This window comes from Onychomys torridus, chromosome 13 (assembly GCF_903995425.1).
Source record: "Onychomys torridus chromosome 13, mOncTor1.1, whole genome shotgun sequence".
In the NCBI taxonomy this organism is placed as follows: Eukaryota; Metazoa; Chordata; class Mammalia; order Rodentia; family Cricetidae; genus Onychomys; species Onychomys torridus.
In genome coordinates this window covers 3,773,727-3,793,452 of record NC_050455.1, presented here as the reverse complement: position 1 = coordinate 3,793,452, position 19,726 = coordinate 3,773,727, and the positions used below count along the sequence as shown (strand labels likewise).

The window sequence follows — 19,726 nt, the reverse complement described above, 5'->3', positions numbered from 1 at the left end:
ATTCATACACATAATTTTTTATTTAAATAATTGCTGACATCTGCTAGTAGAGTGAATGCCACAGCCAGGGTGGTTTGACCATATGGTCCTTTCATCTGTTCATCCTTCCTCTCTCACCATATTGTCTCACCAAGGTAAGTTTTAGGTGATGTGGAGGTTGGTAAAGGAGGGTAGAAAAAAATAGGACAAGCTGATCTTTCAAACATGGGTGACCACCCTGTCCTATAACTAACACGCCGTGCCTCCTTCCTATTGGGATCATGAAAGTAAAGTCTAGAAATACCCATGTGCTGACCTGGAGTCACTCCAATCCTGCTTTTGCCAACTCCAGCCTGAACTCACCCACCCACTGACCAGAGCTCCCACCCCCTGCATGGAGCTGCTTGCCTGGTGCTTCTTTAAGGAATGATAGTTCAAACTAGACACAGTTGTGTGTCTAGAAAATGGAAAACACGGACTAGGGGCTGGAACAGTGGCTTAGCGGTTCAGAGCTCTACCTGCTCTGTTTGGTCACCAGCACCCGACTTTTATGGCTCAGAACTGCCTATAACTCCAGCTTCAGGTGGTCTGGCACCCTCTTCTGGCCTCTGAAGGCACCTGCACACACACACACACACACACACACACACACACACACACACGGAAACTGACACTCCTGGAGAAAACACTGAACACAGAGAGAGTACAGGAGTTTCACAGTCACTGTTACATCAAGATCCACAAAATAGGGAGGAGGTGGTGGGTGATGAGGACTGAGGAAAATATCAGTACTTTTGCAGCTACAAACTTATCACATTCACTACACTGTTGTTGACTAGAGTAGTGTTCCTCATTCAGAGTTTTTATCAAAGCTTTTAAACATTATATTTTATGCACTGTTTCTTGGAGAATATAGAGCAAGATGGAAGCTCAAATCCATCTGGACGAGGTAGACAGTGAAACTGACAAAGCAATGTCATTGTCCTCACGAGGATATGGACCGGTTCTGTGATGGTGCAGATTGCTTTTTCACACAAAATATTTTCCAGAAAGCTTTCTGGAAATGTCTGTGACATAAGGGATACAAAAATGGATTAACAAAAGAATTGAACCACTGCAGCCAAAAGGCAATGCTGTACCAAACTGATTTGGGGCGCTTCCCTTCGGCATAAGTTGAGAAAACAATTGTGACCAGACAATAGGGAGCCCAGCAAATGAAAAAAGCAGTTAGGAGGATGGCCAGTGACCTGGCTAACTTCCTACCCCGGAGCAGCTCCATGTGCTCCCTGTGGTGAAGCGCTAAGGTTTCAGAGTGGGAGAAGGAACCCACTTTGAAGGCAATGAATCTGCTATTCATGTGAGTTCTGAAGGACACCAGGAGACTGCTCTTTCTTCTAGGACTTTCTGAGTGAAGGGATGGGGCTGATTCCTTCAATGCAGGAAGAGATGTTCTGGAAACCAACCCAGCTCTGGGTAAGGGTCCATCGTCACTGGAGGAGGTGGAGATGAACCCCACATGGCTGGGGCACCTATTGAGACTCCCGCGCTTCCACAGGCTCCAGTAAATTTGTACATTAAAATAGGCCACTGAGATGACAGGGACAAAGAATTCCAAGAATGATGTAATGGCAAGGATATACCACTCTGTAACAAAGCCAGGCTCACATTCCTTTGTGTTAGTGCTGTTCTTCCAAGAGTGTGAAGCCAGAATCATTGGGCCATTTACCAAGAAAGCCAGTATCCAAACAGCCACCATCGGAGCGACAATCTTCACAATACCAGTGTGCTGAGCCCTGTAAGATACCTATAAGAAACCAGACAAATTAGTTTTGGTTTAATGAGAATACGTAGAGCATCCCACAGGTACTCACATGTTCCAGGGATGTGCAAGAGCCACATGAATTAACATGGTGTTACGCCTTTCGCCCAGACAAGAGGTCAAGGGCAATAGAACCTTAGCCAAGGCAGAAATTTTCTCAATAAATTTCCGGAGAAAACAGAAAAGCTCAGAGTGAAGCTTTGGATTCCACAGCAAGGTCATGGATACTATCTAAGATAAGCAAGTTTCCCAAAGCCTGGTGTGGTGGCATGAATCTGTCATCCTAGCACACGGTGGTGGGGATAAGGGGGTCCCCGAGGCCTCCTTCCAGACAGACAGACTAGCCTAATGAGTTAGCTCCAGGCCAAAGAAAGACCCTGTCTCAAAAGAGGTAGGTGTCACTTTTCAGGATGATAGCTGAAGCTGTCTTCTAGCTTCTACACACACTTGCATTAACACTTGCACACACATGGCACCTGCTCACATATGAACACATGCATATTCATACATGAAAAAGGCGGATGGTACTTCTGGCCACCACATGCATGCACACACAAGTGCATGTGCACATGTGTACACATGCAGAAAGAAAGAGAAGGAAGGGAGGGAGAGGGGGAAGGAAGGAAGGAACTTTTCCTGACTCTAACAGTTACTGAAACTGAACACACTCACCACCTTCTCCATCTGCAGCCTAGAATGTGACAGCTGTTCTCTCCAATGAAACAAAGCAGTCAGTGTCAGAATGCATCAGAGTGGACAGATTGTGGGATGATGTTTCATCAATGAAAGCAATGTATCTTTGGGAGAATTCAATATCAATAAACATGTGGAGAAGCATGTGTAGCACATTATAGGGCACCATAGTCACAGTTTTAAAAAGTTTGAAGGTCATGATTATCTGATTCTGACACTCAGGAAATATACTCAGCAGTTCACACAGGAATACCAGGGTTAGGCCAATGACAGAAATAACCCTTGCACCGCTCCCGAGAGACTGTGCACAAACAGAAAGGCACTCGGCATGTGGGAGAGATGCTATATGTTTCTGAACACTCCCAGGACGCTTCTGTCTGTAAATGTTTCCATCATAGCCAAAAGCGACAACAGGCCATGGTGAGAGAGACATGACTATAGCAAGTGTCGTGTGTGTGTGTGTGTGTGTGTGTGTGTGTGTGTGTGTGTGCGCGCGCGCGCGCACGCATGCAAGTTCACACTCGTGCACACTCCTGTGCACATGTGCTCAAATATGGCTTTCCTGAGGGTGATAAGGCTTCCACAAGGAAAGATGAAGTTAGGTTCTGTGAGTGAGTGTTACCCTCTGTGATCTTTGTGTCAAACCTGAAATCTTGAAGACTGCCTTTGAAAATCTAAAAGCATGTAAAGACCAATCATTCTGTATCAGGAATAAATATCTCAACCAAGATATCAAATCCAGGGCCCTGCACATGCCAGGAAACTGAGCTACATCCTGGTCATTCGTTTTCAAGGCAAGAACTGGTTATTTAGCCCAGGGTGACCTTGAAGTCACTGCATAGCCCAGGCTGCCCTTAAGCTTGCTCTCCCTTCTGTCTCCTGTGGTGCACAGTCACAGAACCAAGCTCTGGGTTCGGTTTGACATTTATTTATTTTTATGTGTATGCGTGTTCTGCCTGCATGTATGTACACCACATGCATGTGTGGTGATCCCAAAGATCAGAAGAGGACATCTGGTCCCCAGGGACCAGAGTTACATTACAAATGTTGTGAACCACAGTGTGGACGCTGGGAACCAAATCAGGCTCCTCTGCAGGAGCAGCGAGTGCAGAGAGAGGTTTCTGTGTGTTTTTATACTGTGGGCATCAATCTCTCTGAAACTCTGTGAGATCTGCAAGCCTCCAGCCAGCACAAACGTTCCAGGCTCCGCCATGTCCTCACAGAGAAGAGGGGCAAGCCACTTCCTCTCATTCTCTCTGACTTTCTCTGTGAGTTTTCAAATCACACTGTGCGTGCTTCACATTTTTAAAGAGAAGCAGCCTGGCACTTTGATTTAGTTAGTGCACATGCATGCCAATGGCTGTCAGTAAGGGCAAAATGGTAATTTTAAAGTCTTTTTGTTTGTTTGTTTGTTTGTTTTACTGTAAAGAAATGTGACCCCACCACCACCAAACTCCTGTCATTTCTGAAAGTAAGCTCAGAAGTAAGCTGGCCAAAATGATACTGACCACAAGCTTCCACACACAGCCTACTTCTTTACCTTCTCCTTCTCGTGACACTAATTAATACATCTCTTGCACTGAGTCTAACGGTTATGAAGATGGGAACAATACCCAGATGGTCATAAAACTGCACTTAGTTTTTTAATTGCTCTGTTCAGCCTTTGTAATGGTATAAAGCAATATGCTAGAGATGCCCTCTCTCTTTCATTATGCATAAGGTCGATTGAGATAATGGACATCCAAGGGACTTGAGAAGAGGATGCCAATCTCATCATATCTTCATCTCTGGGGAGCATTCTTGACAGACGGCAGTTCAAGCGTTGCTAGAACCCAGACCCAGCTGACTGGAATGGCCTCTCTGAAATCAGTCTCACTGTCTACAAAACATGTACATTATTCACGATATTGCCCCCTGCCCTGCCTCCTTCCCTACCCCAGTAAAAAAGCCAAACATTCTGTCAGTCATGTTCCAATTGGAAGATGGAGAGACCCACTGGAACTTTCTAGTATTAATAATTAGATGAGTTGCTGTATTCAACTGCATTGCATCCCCAAATTAGTTATATTGCATCCTATCTACAAGTACCTGTGAAGTGACCATATTTGGAAACATGGTGTTGACAGATAAAATCAAGCCAAGATGACATCATATCTTAATTCACTAATGACTGGTGTCCTTCTAAGAAGAGGAAAAGTAAAAGACCCAAGTTTCCTTCTGATTTCTGTCTGTGAACAATTAGCTGTTGCAGTACATGTTGCAGCCTGCCACCATTTACTCATCCTCATGAGGAGATTTTTGTCGTGCAGTCCACATTGTGCTGGTAGGGACACAGGTACCCATCCTATTCTAAGTTTGCAGACTTCACCGAAGGCTACATGATGGCAGAGAAGGGGTTGTAGTGAAGTGTCCCCAAGCCTAGGATCACTCACGTCAAAAGACAAGAGAAAGACATGGAAGGTCTTCCTAGAGCCTTCAGAGAGGGGACAGCCCTATGGCAGCCACCCTGGGGTCAAACTTGTAGCCTCCAGAGCAAGGAGAGAGTTAATCCCTGCTGTTTTTAGCAGCACAGACCAGGGTCCTTCACTAAGGATCCCCAGCCAGTCCCTCCGATACTATTCTCACAGTCTAAAGTTCATTGTCAAGTTTCTTTCTTCATCTGAAGGTAAAAAACAATCTTCTCGCCCTACCTTTGTCTTACACTTTAGTCCTGCTCCCTCCAGCTGTGGTCTGTAGCAGGAATCTTAAATAGTCTTATTAATAAAAACAAACCTGGAGCCAGGTATTGGGGTGAATGCTGGAAGATCAGAGAAGCAGAACAAGCCACAGTTTCCTCACCTCGCCAGTTCCTCAGCTGATCCTGTTTCCTCAGACTGGAAGCCTCTGAGTCCTCATCCAAGTGGATCTCAGCTGAACTGTGCTGCTCAAAAGCCTAAAAGCTTAACCAGCCCTAGTTCCTGGTCCTCACGCCTTATATACCTTTCTGCTTTCTGCCATCACTTCCTGGGATTAAAGGCATGAGTCACCATGCCTGGCTATTTCCAGTGTGGCCTTGAACTCACAGAGATCTGGATGAATCTCTGCCTCTGGAATGCTAGGATTAAAGGCATGTGCTACCATTTTCTGACCTCTATATCTAGTGGTTATTCTGTTCTCTGACCCCAGATAAGTTTATTAGAGTGCACAATATTTTGGGGAACACAATACCACCACAGTGGTCTATCTCCACTGCTCATCCACTTCACCCACTGCTGGTCCGTGACTCCCTCCAGCTGTGGTCTGTCTCCATGGCTCATCTGCTTCACCCACTGCTGGTCCAACCACACAGAACCTGGCCCTTCTGGAAGACACCTCTGGACAACATCGTGGCCATCTGCATTGAAGTTTCATTTTCAAAATTATGGTCTTCAAAATGTCTGCTTCCCAGGTCCAGTTCCCCATTTCCTGTCGCCATGTCCTCTCCTCACAGCTGCAGCAAAACTCAGTTTCCCACTAACACTGCGGGAGTGCTCAGGAGTCTTGGAGGCACTCTCAGCTGCCCTGCCATTGTCCACACTGTTTCACGTGTAGGGTCTGTCTTGCACTCAACTCTGTTCCTAGGAACGGAGGTCCAGTCCCCTATATCTTAGTAAATTGGCAGCCTTCACTGCAGAGAATTCTTTAGAACAAAACTAAGGTGAACGCGCACACACACACACACACACACACACACACACACACACACACACACACACATGTCCTCTCTGGGGATTTTTCATCATCTCTTTGTAAGCCCATTTTCTAACTAGATAATATGCTGCCCCTTTTTGTGTCCACCAACTTGAGAATAGGCTCAACATCTTGGACAAGTGAAGAAAGTCCAAGGAGCCTTGAGAAAAGATTTAAGGAGGTGGGCTGCAAAGTGGCTTGTGAAGAGCACTGGTGCCTTACAGAGAACCCAGGTTCCACTTCTAGCCTCCACCTTAGGCTTCTCACACCCACCTGTAACTCCAGCGGCAGGGGATCTGAAGCCCTCTGCTGGCCTCCTCATGCAAGTGCACACATAGGCACATACCACAAAGATGCACAGACATATAATTAAAACTTATTAAAGGACTTATAAAGATTTTTAAAAATCACCTTGAAAATTCTAAAGCACAAATGAAAAATGTTCTGATTTAATGTGGCTTTTGGTTACAACCCACCAAAAAGGTTTCATGACTCAATTCTAGGACAAGCCCAGCCTTTGGAAAACAGTGAAACTATTGGCATCTGAGGCATTAACCCAAACATCCCCACTTTCTCTGTGTTTCCTCATACAGACTGCAGTGCACTGACACAGATGAAGACCCACAACAACCAGCAGAGTCAGATGATGGTCCTGTCCCATCCATTTTCCCCTTTCTCCTGGCCAAAGTGTAGCTCAGCTAGAGACTACATTTCCCAGATCCCTTTGCAGTGAGGTGGCATTATGGGACTGAGTCCCACCAATGAGATATGACCCTGTACCACTTTTTTAAAAGATAATCCCTTCCTATGGACCTCTATTCTTTCCAGAATAGAAACCGGAGCACCAACAGCCGGGCTTTTATCAGGCAGAGGGTAACGGCCTAGAGCAAGGTCATCACACTATTGTCTATGAAACAAATCTGGCCCACCACTTGGTTTAATAAATGTAGTTTCATCAACATCTAACCAGTACACTGCCCTATACACACACACACACACACACACACACACACACACACACACACACACATCATCTAGGGCTACTCTGTGCTATAGCAGAGTTGAGAATATCATAGGCACTGCAAAACTGAAAACATTTTCTACTGGGCCCTGGATAATAAATGTTTGCTGCTCCTTGACCCTATAGGTGACAAGGCCACCCAGTTAATATGGGGGCTGGGAGGTTCCAGGGTAACCTCCTAGAGCAGAACTTTCTATCTTTTCCAGATGATTCTGTGAGAGTAAAAGAAATTTGTCTATAAACCACTGCAGTATTTTAGAATCTCTTTGTTCCAACAGTTTATCTAATCTAGTTTCTTTCTGTCTTAGGTCCTCCCGGGCAGGAGTCTTCTCAACACTGCCAGCACAGCATTTGGTCAACAGAACAGAACCCCTGTGTCTCCTGCTCGGCCTCCACCTAAGTCATTCCTTAAATACTTATTTCTGTATCTTAGCATTTAGCAGAGTAGATCATGCAATAGTCTCCCAAAGCTTTGAGATCCTAAGATCCAGGAGTAAATGAAGGTAAAGGTTGCCAATGAGGGCTGAGGAGCTTGCTCAGTGGGGAAAGCACTTGTCAGGCAAGCATGGGGACCTGAGTTCAGATCCTCAGAACCCGTGTGAAGCAAGACTCGGTAGTGCATCTGGAACATCAACACTCCCCAGGAGAGATAGGAGTCAGGCACAGAAGCAAGCCCATTGCTGCACGGACAAGCTAGCCTGGTGTACACAGTGGAAAAACAGCATAGCAACCCTGTCTCAAACAGGGTGAAGCTAGGACCAACAGCTGAGGTTGTTCTCTGACCTCTAACACACACACACACACACACACACACACACACACACACACACACACGAGAGAGAGAGAGAGAGAGAGAGAGAGAGAGAGTCAGAGAGAGACAGAGAGACAGAGACAGAGAGACAGAGAGACAGAGACAGACAGAGACAGAGAGAGAGACAGAAACAGAGAGAGACAGAGACAGAGAGACAGACTTTTTTTTTATTCTTCTCCCATACATTATACCCCAGTGGCAGTTCCCCTCCCTCCACTCCTCCCAGCTCCCACAAACACCTCCTCTCCCCCAGACCCGTTCCTCCTCCATTGTTTTTAAGACCACAAATCACTGCCCCACATTTTTATGGCTTCTTCCTACCCATGCCCTATTTTCTCCTTCCTTCTGTTGCTAAGAGATTTATCTTACTTAAAAATTGCTTCTAGCTCACCCATGAGGCTGCCCCAGATTTCGGCTAAGTTCAGCTTCCTCGTCACACCTCCTAAACTGGCCCCACTGCATTACCTGTCTTCTCTTCTGTGTTCAGATTGATTTTCTCACCCATTTATACTGGGGTGCCTTCTAGATGCCCACAAAGTTCTATCTTGAGGAAAATATTTGGGGTCTCAACTTGGCCATGGGTATAAACCCACAGACATCCAAGCTACTGAAGACTCAGTCTGGTACTTCTCCCAGTTAATCGTGAATTTTCTTGGATCCCTTTCCTCCCATTTCAGACACCCATAGGGAGAGTTGGCCAGCTTGCACAGAATAAAAGCCAGTGAGGACGTTAGGCCAGTTATCACAAGAACAACAAGCTTCAAATTTGTTCACATTCCTTGGGTTCATCCCCGATATTCCCAGTACAGAAATATATGCATGGCTTAGGAACCCAGAGTTTCCAACCATATAATCTTCTAAGGAAAATGAATTAACTTTGTAACTTACAGCATTTGAAACTGACTGGTATCGATCGTAGCTAATGAGGACAATATTGTAGACAGATGCTGTACACAAAAGATAGTCAATAATGAGCCAAAATATGCAGATTTCACTTCCAAAATTCCAGTTAAACAACGTGTGAGGGATGTACAGAGGAATGGAGATCATACCTGTACAGGGAGAAAGTGAATTAAAAAACAATGTTGGACCAGCAAATAGCTCAGTGACTAAAGATGCTTACCACCAAGCTTGACAAATCCCTCAAACCCACATGACGCAAGAAGAGACCTAACTCCTGCAGTGTGCTCTGACCTATACATGCATAGCCCAGCATGCCATGACATGGACACACACACCACTAAATAAATATATAATCAATTTTTAATTTTTTTTAAAAAAGTGCGCATCACTGACTACAAAAAGGTATATTCTGATGGATATGCCACAGAATGACATGTCAGAATTCACTAAAAAATAGCTTAGTTATCACATATGGAAAACCTTGGTCTTCAGCATGGTAGATGGGGAGGCCTGTGGACTGTTAGGTTTTTAGGTCATTGGAGCATGCACAGAACAAAGGGGTGGGACTGTCAGTCTTCCCCTATTCCTGGTTCTAGATGTGAGCACTCACTCACACACATGCTTCCAACTATCGCCATCTGCCACCATCAGGAGCCAAAGAAACAGGCCACCCAGTCTTCGATTTGAACTGTCAAACTGTGATCTAATTTTTTTTCTTTCTAAGTTCATTACCTAGGATATTTTGTAGTGATGTCGTGCCAACAAAGTTATGTATAAAAATGGTCAGTTTTCGCCCCCTATGCACTCTTTAAATGATATTTTTAGAATAGTTGCCACAAACAACATACCTGTGAGGGCTTCTTATCACTTCCCAAATAAAGTGCATATCCTAACCGCATTTCTAGTTGGATCATCAAAATTCATCTGTATGTTCTTTGTGATCCAACCCAAACATGGTGGGCCACCCTACCACAGCATAGGCTGTACTTTCCCATCCCTTCCTCTTTGCCAATATTGTTCTTCCTAGAGTGTCTTCCTCTTTTATGTCTTTATGCTGGAGATCAAGTCTCGGGGCTTACACTAGGCATACGCTGCTCTCCTCGTCGCCTCCTCTTCTCTATGGAACCACAAATCAAAGCATCCACTTCCTCCACGGCCCCTGGGAAGCTCTTGGACTCAGGTGATCCCTTCGTCACTTAGACTCTCAGCAACTCTGTTATTGTTTGTAAAGGTTTTTGTGCATATTAGTTATTCACAATAAAGGGTTTCATTAGGATAATATCATATATGAAAATAATGTATTTTTGTTGTGTTATCTCCTTCAATCCTTCCTTTCCCCAGTCAGTCCCCTTCCTCTGTCTCTCTGTCTCTCTCTCTCTGTGTCTCGTGTGTGTGTGTGTGTGTGTGTGTGTGTGTGTGTGTGTGTGTGTGTGCGCGCGCACGCTGGTGGGTTCTAAAGGAGGCAATTTGAGATCAAAACTCCTAAGTGGCTACAGCCTTCCATGACAATGACCACAGTGACTCTGCTCAGAGCTGACGATGCTGGCCCAGGAGTGACTATGCTGGGCTGTCATTCTTTGGTTCCAGGGGTTTTTACTATGTTAGCACATCAGACTTGTGAGGATGTCACTACTTGCTGAGGATGTGAGCTTTTATGTGGCTGAAACCTGATTGATTCTATTGTGTGTCTTTACATTTTATCAGGCTCTTGCAGACCTCCTCATGCTCTGCATCAGTAATTTCTTCATCATTAAGAACAATAGTAAGGGGGAAGAAATGAACGAGGAGCAGAAGGAGACAAGCCCCACTCTCTCTCTCCATGGGGCAGGTTTCCGGGCTGTAGCAAGGATGGCATTTGCACACAGATGAGACACCTCGGGAGGAAGAGCTGGGTGGTCAGTGTCTTTGCGATCCTAGATACAGAGCCACATGTAAGACCACTGTTCTACCATTGGCCTATACTCCCAGACCTGCTTTTATTTTCATTTTGAGACAGATCCTGAATAAAGTTGCCAAGGCTGACCTTGAACTCGCTCTGTAGTACAAGCATACCTGGAACTCTGGAGTGCTCCTAGAGCACCTCCAGTAGCTGGGGTTACAGGCCTGAGTCGCCAAACCTGTCAACCATCAACACGTGGTTCTGATAGCCTGCTAGCTTCATGTCTCGGTTATGGGGGGATGTGGTTTTATATGGGGTTTGGATTATTGAGACGGGGTCTCACTATCTAGCCCAGGCTGCCTTCAAATTCACTGTGTAGCTTGGGCTAGCCTGGAACCTGTGACCCTCCTGCCTTAGCCTTCCTCCAGGCCTGGGGCTGGACTACATGCTTTCAACGATCAGTAAGCTTTCCTGTGGTAACTTTTACATCATCAGGCTGGGAGGCTGAGGTCAAGAGGGTCAACTATGACAGAAAGTAGAGTCCCAAGTTTACCTGAGATGAAACACCTCAGATGGAGACATTCATATTTCAATCCATCATTGTGACTTTCAACACGCACACTTTCCACTTCTACACTCATTTCTTCCCCAGGAGAAGTGGGTGGTCACTAGACATGACTGATTAAAGACTAAAGAGAGATCTGAGTTACTCTCTCCTCCGTGTTCTTTCTGAATTCTCTGAAAGAGGAAGGATGTGCTAAGGTTTCTAGGAGCTTCTTTTAAATAATAGCTGGCTTAGGGCACACTAGTGTGCTCCTTGGAGAGAGAGAGAGTGTGTGTGTGTGTGTACCTGCACCAGCACACAGTCCAGAAGACCACATGGGGACTCACTCCTCTCAGGAACCATCTACTTTATTTTTGAAGACAGTGTCTCTCACTGAACCTGAACCTCTCTGATTTGGCTAAATCAGGCAGGCCAGCGAACCCAGGGATCCTCCTGTCTCCACCTCCCAGCACTGGGGTTACAAGCGCATGTCACTATGCCCAGCTTCATAGGTAGCTGCCGGGGATTGAACCCAGGTCCTCATGCTTGTGGAAAGACTGAATCATCACACCAGTCCCACTCCTTTGGTAAAACTCCACTGCATCCTTGTGCTCTGCGCAGTGTAGATGGCCTGTTCTCGGTTCCTCTCTATGGAACAATGGTGATAGCGTTTCAGAGACATGCATCTGAAATGTTCCTCAGGCAGGTCTGCTCCCAGGTCTGCTCCCAGGTGTTCCTGCCAAGACTGCTCAGAGACTTTACTACTGGATAATTTTGCTAAGTGAAAGCAAGGGCTTTTCCACGGCTAGCACAGTGAGCCTTCGCGGGGTGGGGTGGGGTGGGGTGGGGTGGGGTGGGGTGGGGTGGGTGGGTGGGGGGGGGTGGGGCGGTTACAAAGGAGTGGGCAAGTCAACTAAGCGATATTAAGAGACAGTGCTACGGGAGCCGAGAGGAAGAGAGGAGCGGAGTGAGAACCAAGGCAAGGGAAAGCCCCATTAGCTGTGCAGTGGCCTGCCCCCTGCCCCCCCCCCCCTGCCCCTGCCCCTGCCACTGCCCCCTGCCCCCTGCCCCCCTCTGCCCCTGCCCCTGCCCCCTGCCCCCTGCCCCTGCCCCCTGCCCCCTGCCCCTGCCCCCTGCCCCTGCCCCCTGCCCCCCTCCCCCTGCCACTGCCCCCTGCCCCTGCCCCTGCCCCCTGCCCCCCTCTGCCCCTGCCCCTGCCCCCTGCCCCCCCCTGCCCCTGACCCCTGCCCCTGCCTCCTGACCCCTGACCCCTGACCCCGCCTCCTGCCCCCTGACCCCTGACCCCTGACCCTGCCTCCTGCTCCCTCCCCCCTGCCCCCTGCCTCCTCCCCCTGCCCCCTGCCTCCTCCCCCTACCCCCTGCCCCTGCCCCCTCCCCCCTGCCCCCTGCCCTGCCTCCTCCCCCTCCCCCCTGACCCTGCCCCCTGCCCCCTCCCCCTGACCCTGCCCCCTGACCCTGCCCCCTGACCCTGCCCCCTGACCCTGCCCCCTGACCCTGCCCCCTGACCCTGCCCCCTGACCCTGCCCCGTCACCTCTAAAATGCAACGTGGTTGTGTGAGTCTCCCCAGTCTCGTGCTTGGTGGAAACTGAAGAGCTGTAAGGACAAGAACCCGCCTGCCTCTTCCCTTGCTTTGAAGTGTGTAACTGTTAGATGAGTGAACTGAGGACAGCAGGGAAGCCCAGGCCCCTAAAATCAGCCTCAGGCTCGTATTGCCCTTCTGTCCAAGCTAGAAAGCTGCCATGTCCTCCTCAAGCACCAGCAAACAAATGCTGAGAGGACCTAGTAGCCTCAGTGGATCCTGCGGACTCATCCCGGGCAGGGAGATGGAGGAAGGCTGGGAGAGTGCAGAGCCTACTGTAAACTGCCCCTCCTCCCTGTCCTATGCCAGACCTTTAAGACTCTCGAGCAGCTAGTCCGAACCTCTAAAGGAAAAACTAAGGGTAAATGGTGCCATAAGTGGGGCTCCGATTTAGTAGACTTGCATCCACATAAAAGAAGACAACACAGAATGTGCCTCTCTTCTCACACCAGAGCAGGATGAAGAGAAAAGCAGCCGGGAAGCGAAACTTCACTAGGAACCAAAGTTGCTGGAACCTGAGATGTCTCAGCCTCCGGAAGTGTATGAACACAAATGCCTGTTGTTTAAGTTCCCAGTCAGTGGCTTTTTCTCATAGTAGTCTGATTAGATGTGTACAGAAGCCAAGAGAAAAACTCTTGACTTGATTGGTGTGTAAAGGCATTTTTTAAAAATCTCCCCATCCTAAATCATTGTTTCAGGCTTTGTTGGTGTCAACCGCGGTTTGCCTCTGAAGAGACTGTCCTGACCATCCAGCATAGGGCTGATCAGGACATAAATGCCCACAGATGGGAACCCTGGCCTCACAGTACCAATTTAATAGGCATGTCCATCTTTATTTACAGCCACAATGGGTTAGTCACTTTTTTCATTATTGTGATCAAGTACTGAACAAGGAGGAACCTAAGAGTGGCTGGGTTTTGTCTTGTCTTACAGTTAAAGGGGTACAGAGGTCACAGGCAAATGAAATATGAAGAAGCTTGGAGCATTGTGTCCACAGTCAGGAGTCAGGGGTCCACAGGAAGTGAGACTATGATATCAAACTGAAGGCCCGCCCCCAATGTCATACTTTCTCCAGGAAGTCTTCTCCTACAGGTTCTACAACTTTCCCAAACAGCATCACCAGCCAAGGACAACATGTTCAAACACATGGGCTGTGAGGGGCTATTCACATTCAACCCACAACAAGTGTCCAGATGAGCTAGCACACAATGAGAAGGTACAGCAGGCACACAACTTCTCTTCTATTGGTCTTCGCTTTTCAATAACAAATTCAGCCTAGCTACTCAGCTTCCACAAATTTAGTCTCTACAGGGTCTAGTTCTGAAACTGCAAGAAGAGTACACATAGCAAGAAGGGACCACAGTCCCAAATGCATCTGAAGATCTAGTCCGTCTTGTCATCACCCCACAGCTCTAGAGCCCACTCCCAACCATGAAGAACGGCTGGCTTAGTAATTTGGGGGTTGGAGGGATGCAAGATGGCTGAGCAGATCAAGGCACCTGCCACCAAGCCTAGACTCACGTAGTAGTTAGAAGTAACTCCTGAATATTTCCCTCAGGCCTCGATGAGCATGCTCTACCCACACACTAAATTAATAAATGCAAAATAAATGTAGTATTAATAATAATAATAATAATAATAATAATAATAATAATAATAAAAGGCTGACTTAGAGCTGCAGAAAAACCTCCCCTTCACGCATCCCTCCAGGCTCAGAGCCAAAGCACACACTTCAGAGGAAAGCAGAGGAGAGCGCACTGGCAGAAACCTCGGATCTTACTACACAAGGCTCTCGGGGTCTGCCCCATTTCTGTGGCACAGTGAGTGTGTGGTACAGGCGACCTGCAGAAGAAGCTGTCCGGGTAGAGACAAGTCTGGCAGGTGGGAAGAGGCTCTCGGGCTAGGGAGAGGGCTCAGTTGGTAAAGCACTTTCCTATCAAGCAGACAGTCTATCCTAACTGGTGAATTCCAGGCCATAGAGAAACCTTACCTTAAAGGAGATGACAGTACTCCTGACGGTGACTCTGAGGTTGTCTCCTGGCTCTCACTTGCACATATACATAGGAGCTTGTACACACACACACACACACACACACACACACACACACACACACAGATGACAGCCACACTTTTTTTTTTTTTTTTTTTTTTTGAGACAGAGTCTCGCTGCACATACTTCAAAAAGAAAAAAAGTCCTGTTTGGCCTGCTCATGATGTCTCTCAGCAGAAACAAAGCTGTACTTGGGGACCACCAACTCTACCAAGTAACCACACCTACAGGCCTTTTCTTGGAGGCAGGCCACATCTCCTGGCCGAAGCCCTGAATGGAGATGCCTTTTTGTTGCCTACCTCAAACCAGACAGAGACACTTATTCTTATCTGAAACCATCTTGGTTTGAAAGTTCCCAGTTCAAGGCTCTCTCACCTCTCTACCTCACCCCTCGCCCCCACTGACAGAGTCATGGGGCCTCACTCTCGCTGGGTCAAAGTGCATCATCTCTTTTAAATTCTAAGTGTTACCTAAAGGTTATATAATTCTGTGAAGGAAGAAGACAGTAACAGATTACTGTCTGTGCTTATACACACTTGCAAATTTACACATGCAAGCTGAGCACAGAGAACAATGTGTAAGGACCCGTATATAGCTGAAATATTAGCTGGAGAGACAATATTAATGACAGAAGTGTGAAGATTGTTGATTTAAATCACACACACACACACACACACACACACACACACACACACACACGGCCAATGTAACTCCTACTAACCATGAGGCCCTGGGTCCAATTTCTACTACAGTCACGGAAAAAAGAATGTTAGACTGGTTGGCTCCCTTCACCTGTGGCCTGTTGTTTCTGTTCTTGGTAAGCTCCATTCCATACTGACATTACTATCAGAAGGTCTTCACCACACAAAGTCCAGCTCCCGCCCTTGCTTCCTCTGTCCAACCACTAGAAGAGAAGCCTGCAGTGCACACTAGGCTGGCCTGCAGTGCACACTAGGCTGGCCTGCAGTGCACACTAGGCTGGCCTGCAGTGCACACTCAGGCAAACACGCGCAATGACTTGTACCTTTGCCATTGCTGATTCTGGGGATTCTCTCCTCCATCTCTAACTGTAGAAATCCTATTTAACCTCAGGATTGCTCTTGGGATGCCACAATCCTGTAACCAAGTGTGCCTCATCTCTCCCTGAGCATCCACAGCACTCAGTGCATGGCCATGGGGCCTCCCAGGGCTCCACATTCCAACAGTCCTCTGAACTTACCTTACATTCTATGCCGCTGAAGGAAGAGACAGTCTCACTGACTTAGAGCTGCAGAAAAACCTCCCCTTCACACATCCCTCCAGGCTCAGAGCCAAAGCACACACTTCAGAGGAAAGCAGAGGAGAGCGCACTGGCAGAAACCTTGGGTTTCTACACAAGGCTCTCAGGGTCTGCCCCATTTCTTGTGGTACAGTGAGTGTGTGTTACAGGCGACCTCCAGAAGAAGCTGTCCAGGTAGAGGAAATGTGACCCTCTGGTTACCTAATAGTATAGGGTGGCCAGCTATGTTAGCAAGCACTGTGTATGACACAAATATTGGTGAACACAGTTTCAGTCTAAACATATCTGTCAAGAAGTCAAAACAGAAGGGACTAACATTTGTTGAGCAACCATGGTGTTTTGAGCATCCTCTGAGTTTCATCCTCTGATTTGTCTTTTAATATAAATACAAGCTTTACATAGTTATGAAGAAAATTAATGTGGCTATACCAACAGAAAGTCTTCTAGGTGCTCCTGTGATCTGAAATACTGTAGCGACACTGTGATGGGCAATGTGGGGAGAGAACATGCCTCGTCAGCCCAGCAGGCAGAGCATTGGCTCACAGAAAGCCATAATGATAAGGGAGTGAAAACAATTTTTAAAAAATGTTTTCAGTGGAAGAGGAATCTGATTTCTGTGGACTCTCGCAATCACATGCTGCTGTGGCTCTCTGTTGTATGTAGAGCAGCTGATTGCTGGGTGTGTCCGAGTGTGCGCTACACAGCACATTGACTGTGCTGTTCATAGCTTATCCCACTTCCTGTCAATGCTGGCTTCCCACAGACATATGATTTCTGTTACTTCCACACTAGATACAAAGGAAGCCATACTTACTTAGGAAAGAATACTTGTAAAAATAGCTCTGAAAACAAGCTATCCATGACATTAAAGTAATTCTAGAACTATTCTGGACTCATTCAGTCTGTAAAGAAAATAAAGTATTTTCAAATAAAACTTCCCCCATTAGTCATAGGCACAGAATTTTCTTTAAAGTGGCATAAACTCCCTTTCCAGATTCCTAACACTTTAGCTTTTCTTCTTAGTCCCTTCTAATCCGTACAATCCCCAAAGTAACAAGACTGTAAGGTTTTAGAAATAAATGATAGTTTGAAAAGATTATTTGAAATAAAAACACATAACTTACCCACAAAGAAGTCTGAAATAGCCAAATTAAGAAAAAAATAATTACTTCGATGTCTAAGATTTTTGTCCACCAAAAAAGCTAAAATTACCACAGCATTGCCCAGCATTATAGCAAAAGCAAGCAGGGACATGAAAACTGCCAAGGAAACTTTGGCAGCCAGTGGCAAGCTGCCAGAGCTGTTAGCATCCAACATCATGCCAAATGATGGTCAGTACAGCAAATCCACCTGGCCAGGCAGTTCTAACAAGCCTGCTTCCCAGGCAGGTGCCTCTACGTATGTCGCGTCTCCCACTCAACCCAGCATCTTCGCCTCTACTGACAATGTCACACTACTTCCTGGTTATTGATAACGATCATCTGTGGTAGCCATTTCCCTTGAACTGACACTGTATTTCCACAAAACAACGAAATGCTTTGTCTTAAGCAATGCAATGGAGGCATCCATTTCATCCATTCCTCAGGGAGAGGGCAATGTTACACAGCATCTATCAAACATGATTTATACATCTTATAGGCCATAAACTGGGGTTGAGGGAGATTCTTTTGATTTTTTTTTTTAAATAGAGGTCCAGCTAATAATTCTCTTCTGGTCATAAAAAGGTACCAAGGGTTAAATTTCATTGTCTCTCTCTTAAACAACCCACAAGGGCGGGTGAGGCAAAGGGCAGCACTCCCTGACAGACAGGCATTAAGGGGATGCTTGCAGAAGTCTTCATAGCTCATCAGGGAAGGGAAATAAAGTCAAAATCTAACAAATCTTCTGGGTTGAAGGGATGGAGCTGAGAGCTGAAAGGACCAGAGTGGGACACGGACTTCAGAGAAGCCCAGAGAAACTCCAAGGATCTGCAAAGGATCCTCCATCCTAAGCATTCACCTGAGTACTGACCAGGAGAGTTTAGAGGGAACTTTTATAGGCAGCAGAAAGAACTACTAGAAGATGAGAGAGGATGGTACCCAGTGTTTACATAGGCTGGTTATTGTGTCTGCTCCCAGGCCATTTGGAAACATTATTGTAGAGGCACTGTGTAGTACACTCATAAAAGCCTAATTAGCCCCACACTGAGTATTTCTTGGGTTCTGATCATCAGCTCCTAAGATCAAAACCTATGAGAACCAAATTGTTTTCAGATAATTTCAGTGCAACTCTGAACACAGTCAAGAATGTATGGGGGTGGCTCATGCATGATATCCCAATCAATAGGGAGACTGAGGCTGGGGGATTGATGTGAAGAACCTACAAGGCTAACCTGCTCTACAAAGTGAGAAGGTATCTCAAAAAAAAAAAAAAAAAAAAAATAGAAGACACAAGTATGTATAAACCATAAAATAATCCCACACCAAAGAGGTAATTACAACTCATATCAGGCACTTCAAGAAACAAGCTAAGAAACCTGTAATAAAGGAAGAAATCCATCCCAAAACCACAGAACATTGCAGTTATTAGACCAAAGAGACAAGGACACCATAGTTCTTGTTATGTCTGTGTTCTATTCTTGGAGAAACTATGTAAAACTATAAAGATTAATTTAAAGGCTCAAAACTCCAGAAGAGAAAACTAGAATGCCTTAACTGGAAGATCAGACACTGATCTTAATGGAGTATCAGATATCACAGGGGAAATTATTAATGAAATGCAGAGATAAAGGATTTTTTTATTGAAAATTAGGAGAGCAGCACTAGACTGCAGGATAGCTTGGGTCTCAGAGGAGTCCCTGAAGAAAGAGAGGAAGAAGAGGAAACACACTTGAAAAATTCATGGCCAAAACTTCTAAGAGTTGTTAAAAGCTATAAATCGGGAAGCTCAGTAACCCCAGACCCAAGAAACAGAAAAAAGACTACACAAGCTGGGAGACAGAGCAGCCAGTGCAGGGCTGCCTTGCAAGCATGAGGACTTGAGTTTGGCCCCCAGAACCCATGTTTTAAAAAGCTAGACAAGGTGGAACTGAGACAGGCAGACCACTGGGCTCACCAGCCAGCCAGGTAGATTTGGGGAGCTCCAGGCCTGTAAGGGACACTGTTTCCACACCAAGGTTAGTGCCTCCTGGGGAATGACATTTGAGGTCATCCTGTGTGCTCTCTACACACACATAACACCCTCATACCTATGTGCATACATACTCATATGAACATGCACTTACCCATACTCAAAGAATAAACTACATAAGACCCATCATATAAAAATGGGGAACAAGGCACACCTCAGGGCTGCCCTAGCTGCTAGTCCAGCACCTCTGTGGTCTCGCCCTAGAGCTTTGCTATTTGGTTGGGGGCAGTGGCCGCAGTCATGTGGGTAGCAGGCCCCAAGTGACAGCAGC

At 46.5% G+C, this 19,726-nt stretch overlaps 2 protein-coding genes across 2 annotated transcripts; both read right to left on the bottom strand.

Moving 5' to 3' along the window:
* Positions 1-883: 883 nt before the first annotated feature.
* LOC118594937 (histamine H4 receptor-like) lies at positions 884-11,095 on the bottom strand. The gene is made up of 3 exons (XM_036205193.1): positions 11,038-11,095; positions 8,920-9,083; positions 884-1,783 (listed from the first exon to the last, which is right to left on the bottom strand). Exons 1-3 carry the CDS (start codon positions 11,093-11,095, stop codon positions 965-967), a joined length of 1,041 nt encoding a protein of 346 aa, XP_036061086.1. The 3' UTR covers positions 884-964.
* Positions 11,096-11,863: 768 nt separating this feature from the next.
* Hrh4 (histamine receptor H4) lies at positions 11,864-17,604 on the bottom strand. Its single transcript, XM_036205191.1, has 2 exons — positions 17,408-17,604; positions 11,864-12,005 (listed from the first exon to the last, which is right to left on the bottom strand). The coding sequence occupies exons 1-2, from the start codon at positions 17,602-17,604 to the stop codon at positions 11,864-11,866; spliced, it is 339 nt and encodes a 112-aa protein (XP_036061084.1).
* Between the last annotated feature and the right edge of the window lie 2,122 nt (positions 17,605-19,726).

Coding starts and splice junctions, on each gene's coding strand:
- LOC118594937 (XM_036205193.1), bottom strand. CDS start 11,095: ATGAAGCTAGCAGGCTATCAGAACCACGTGTTGATGGTTGACAGGTTT. Junction 9,084..11,037: donor TGACAGGTTTGGCGACTCAG/GCCTGTAACCCC, acceptor CTCCCTGTACAG/GTATGATCTCCATTCCTCTG. Junction 1,784..8,919: donor ACCAGTCAGTTTCAAATGCT/GTAAGTTACAAA, acceptor GGTTTCTTATAG/GTATCTTACAGGGCTCAGCA.
- Hrh4 (XM_036205191.1), bottom strand. CDS start 17,604: ATGTTGGATGCTAACAGCTCTGGCAGCTTGCCACTGGCTGCCAAAGTT. Junction 12,006..17,407: donor TCAGACTTCTTTGTGGGTAA/GTTATGTGTTTT, acceptor ATTGTTCCATAG/AGAGGAACCGAGAACAGGCC.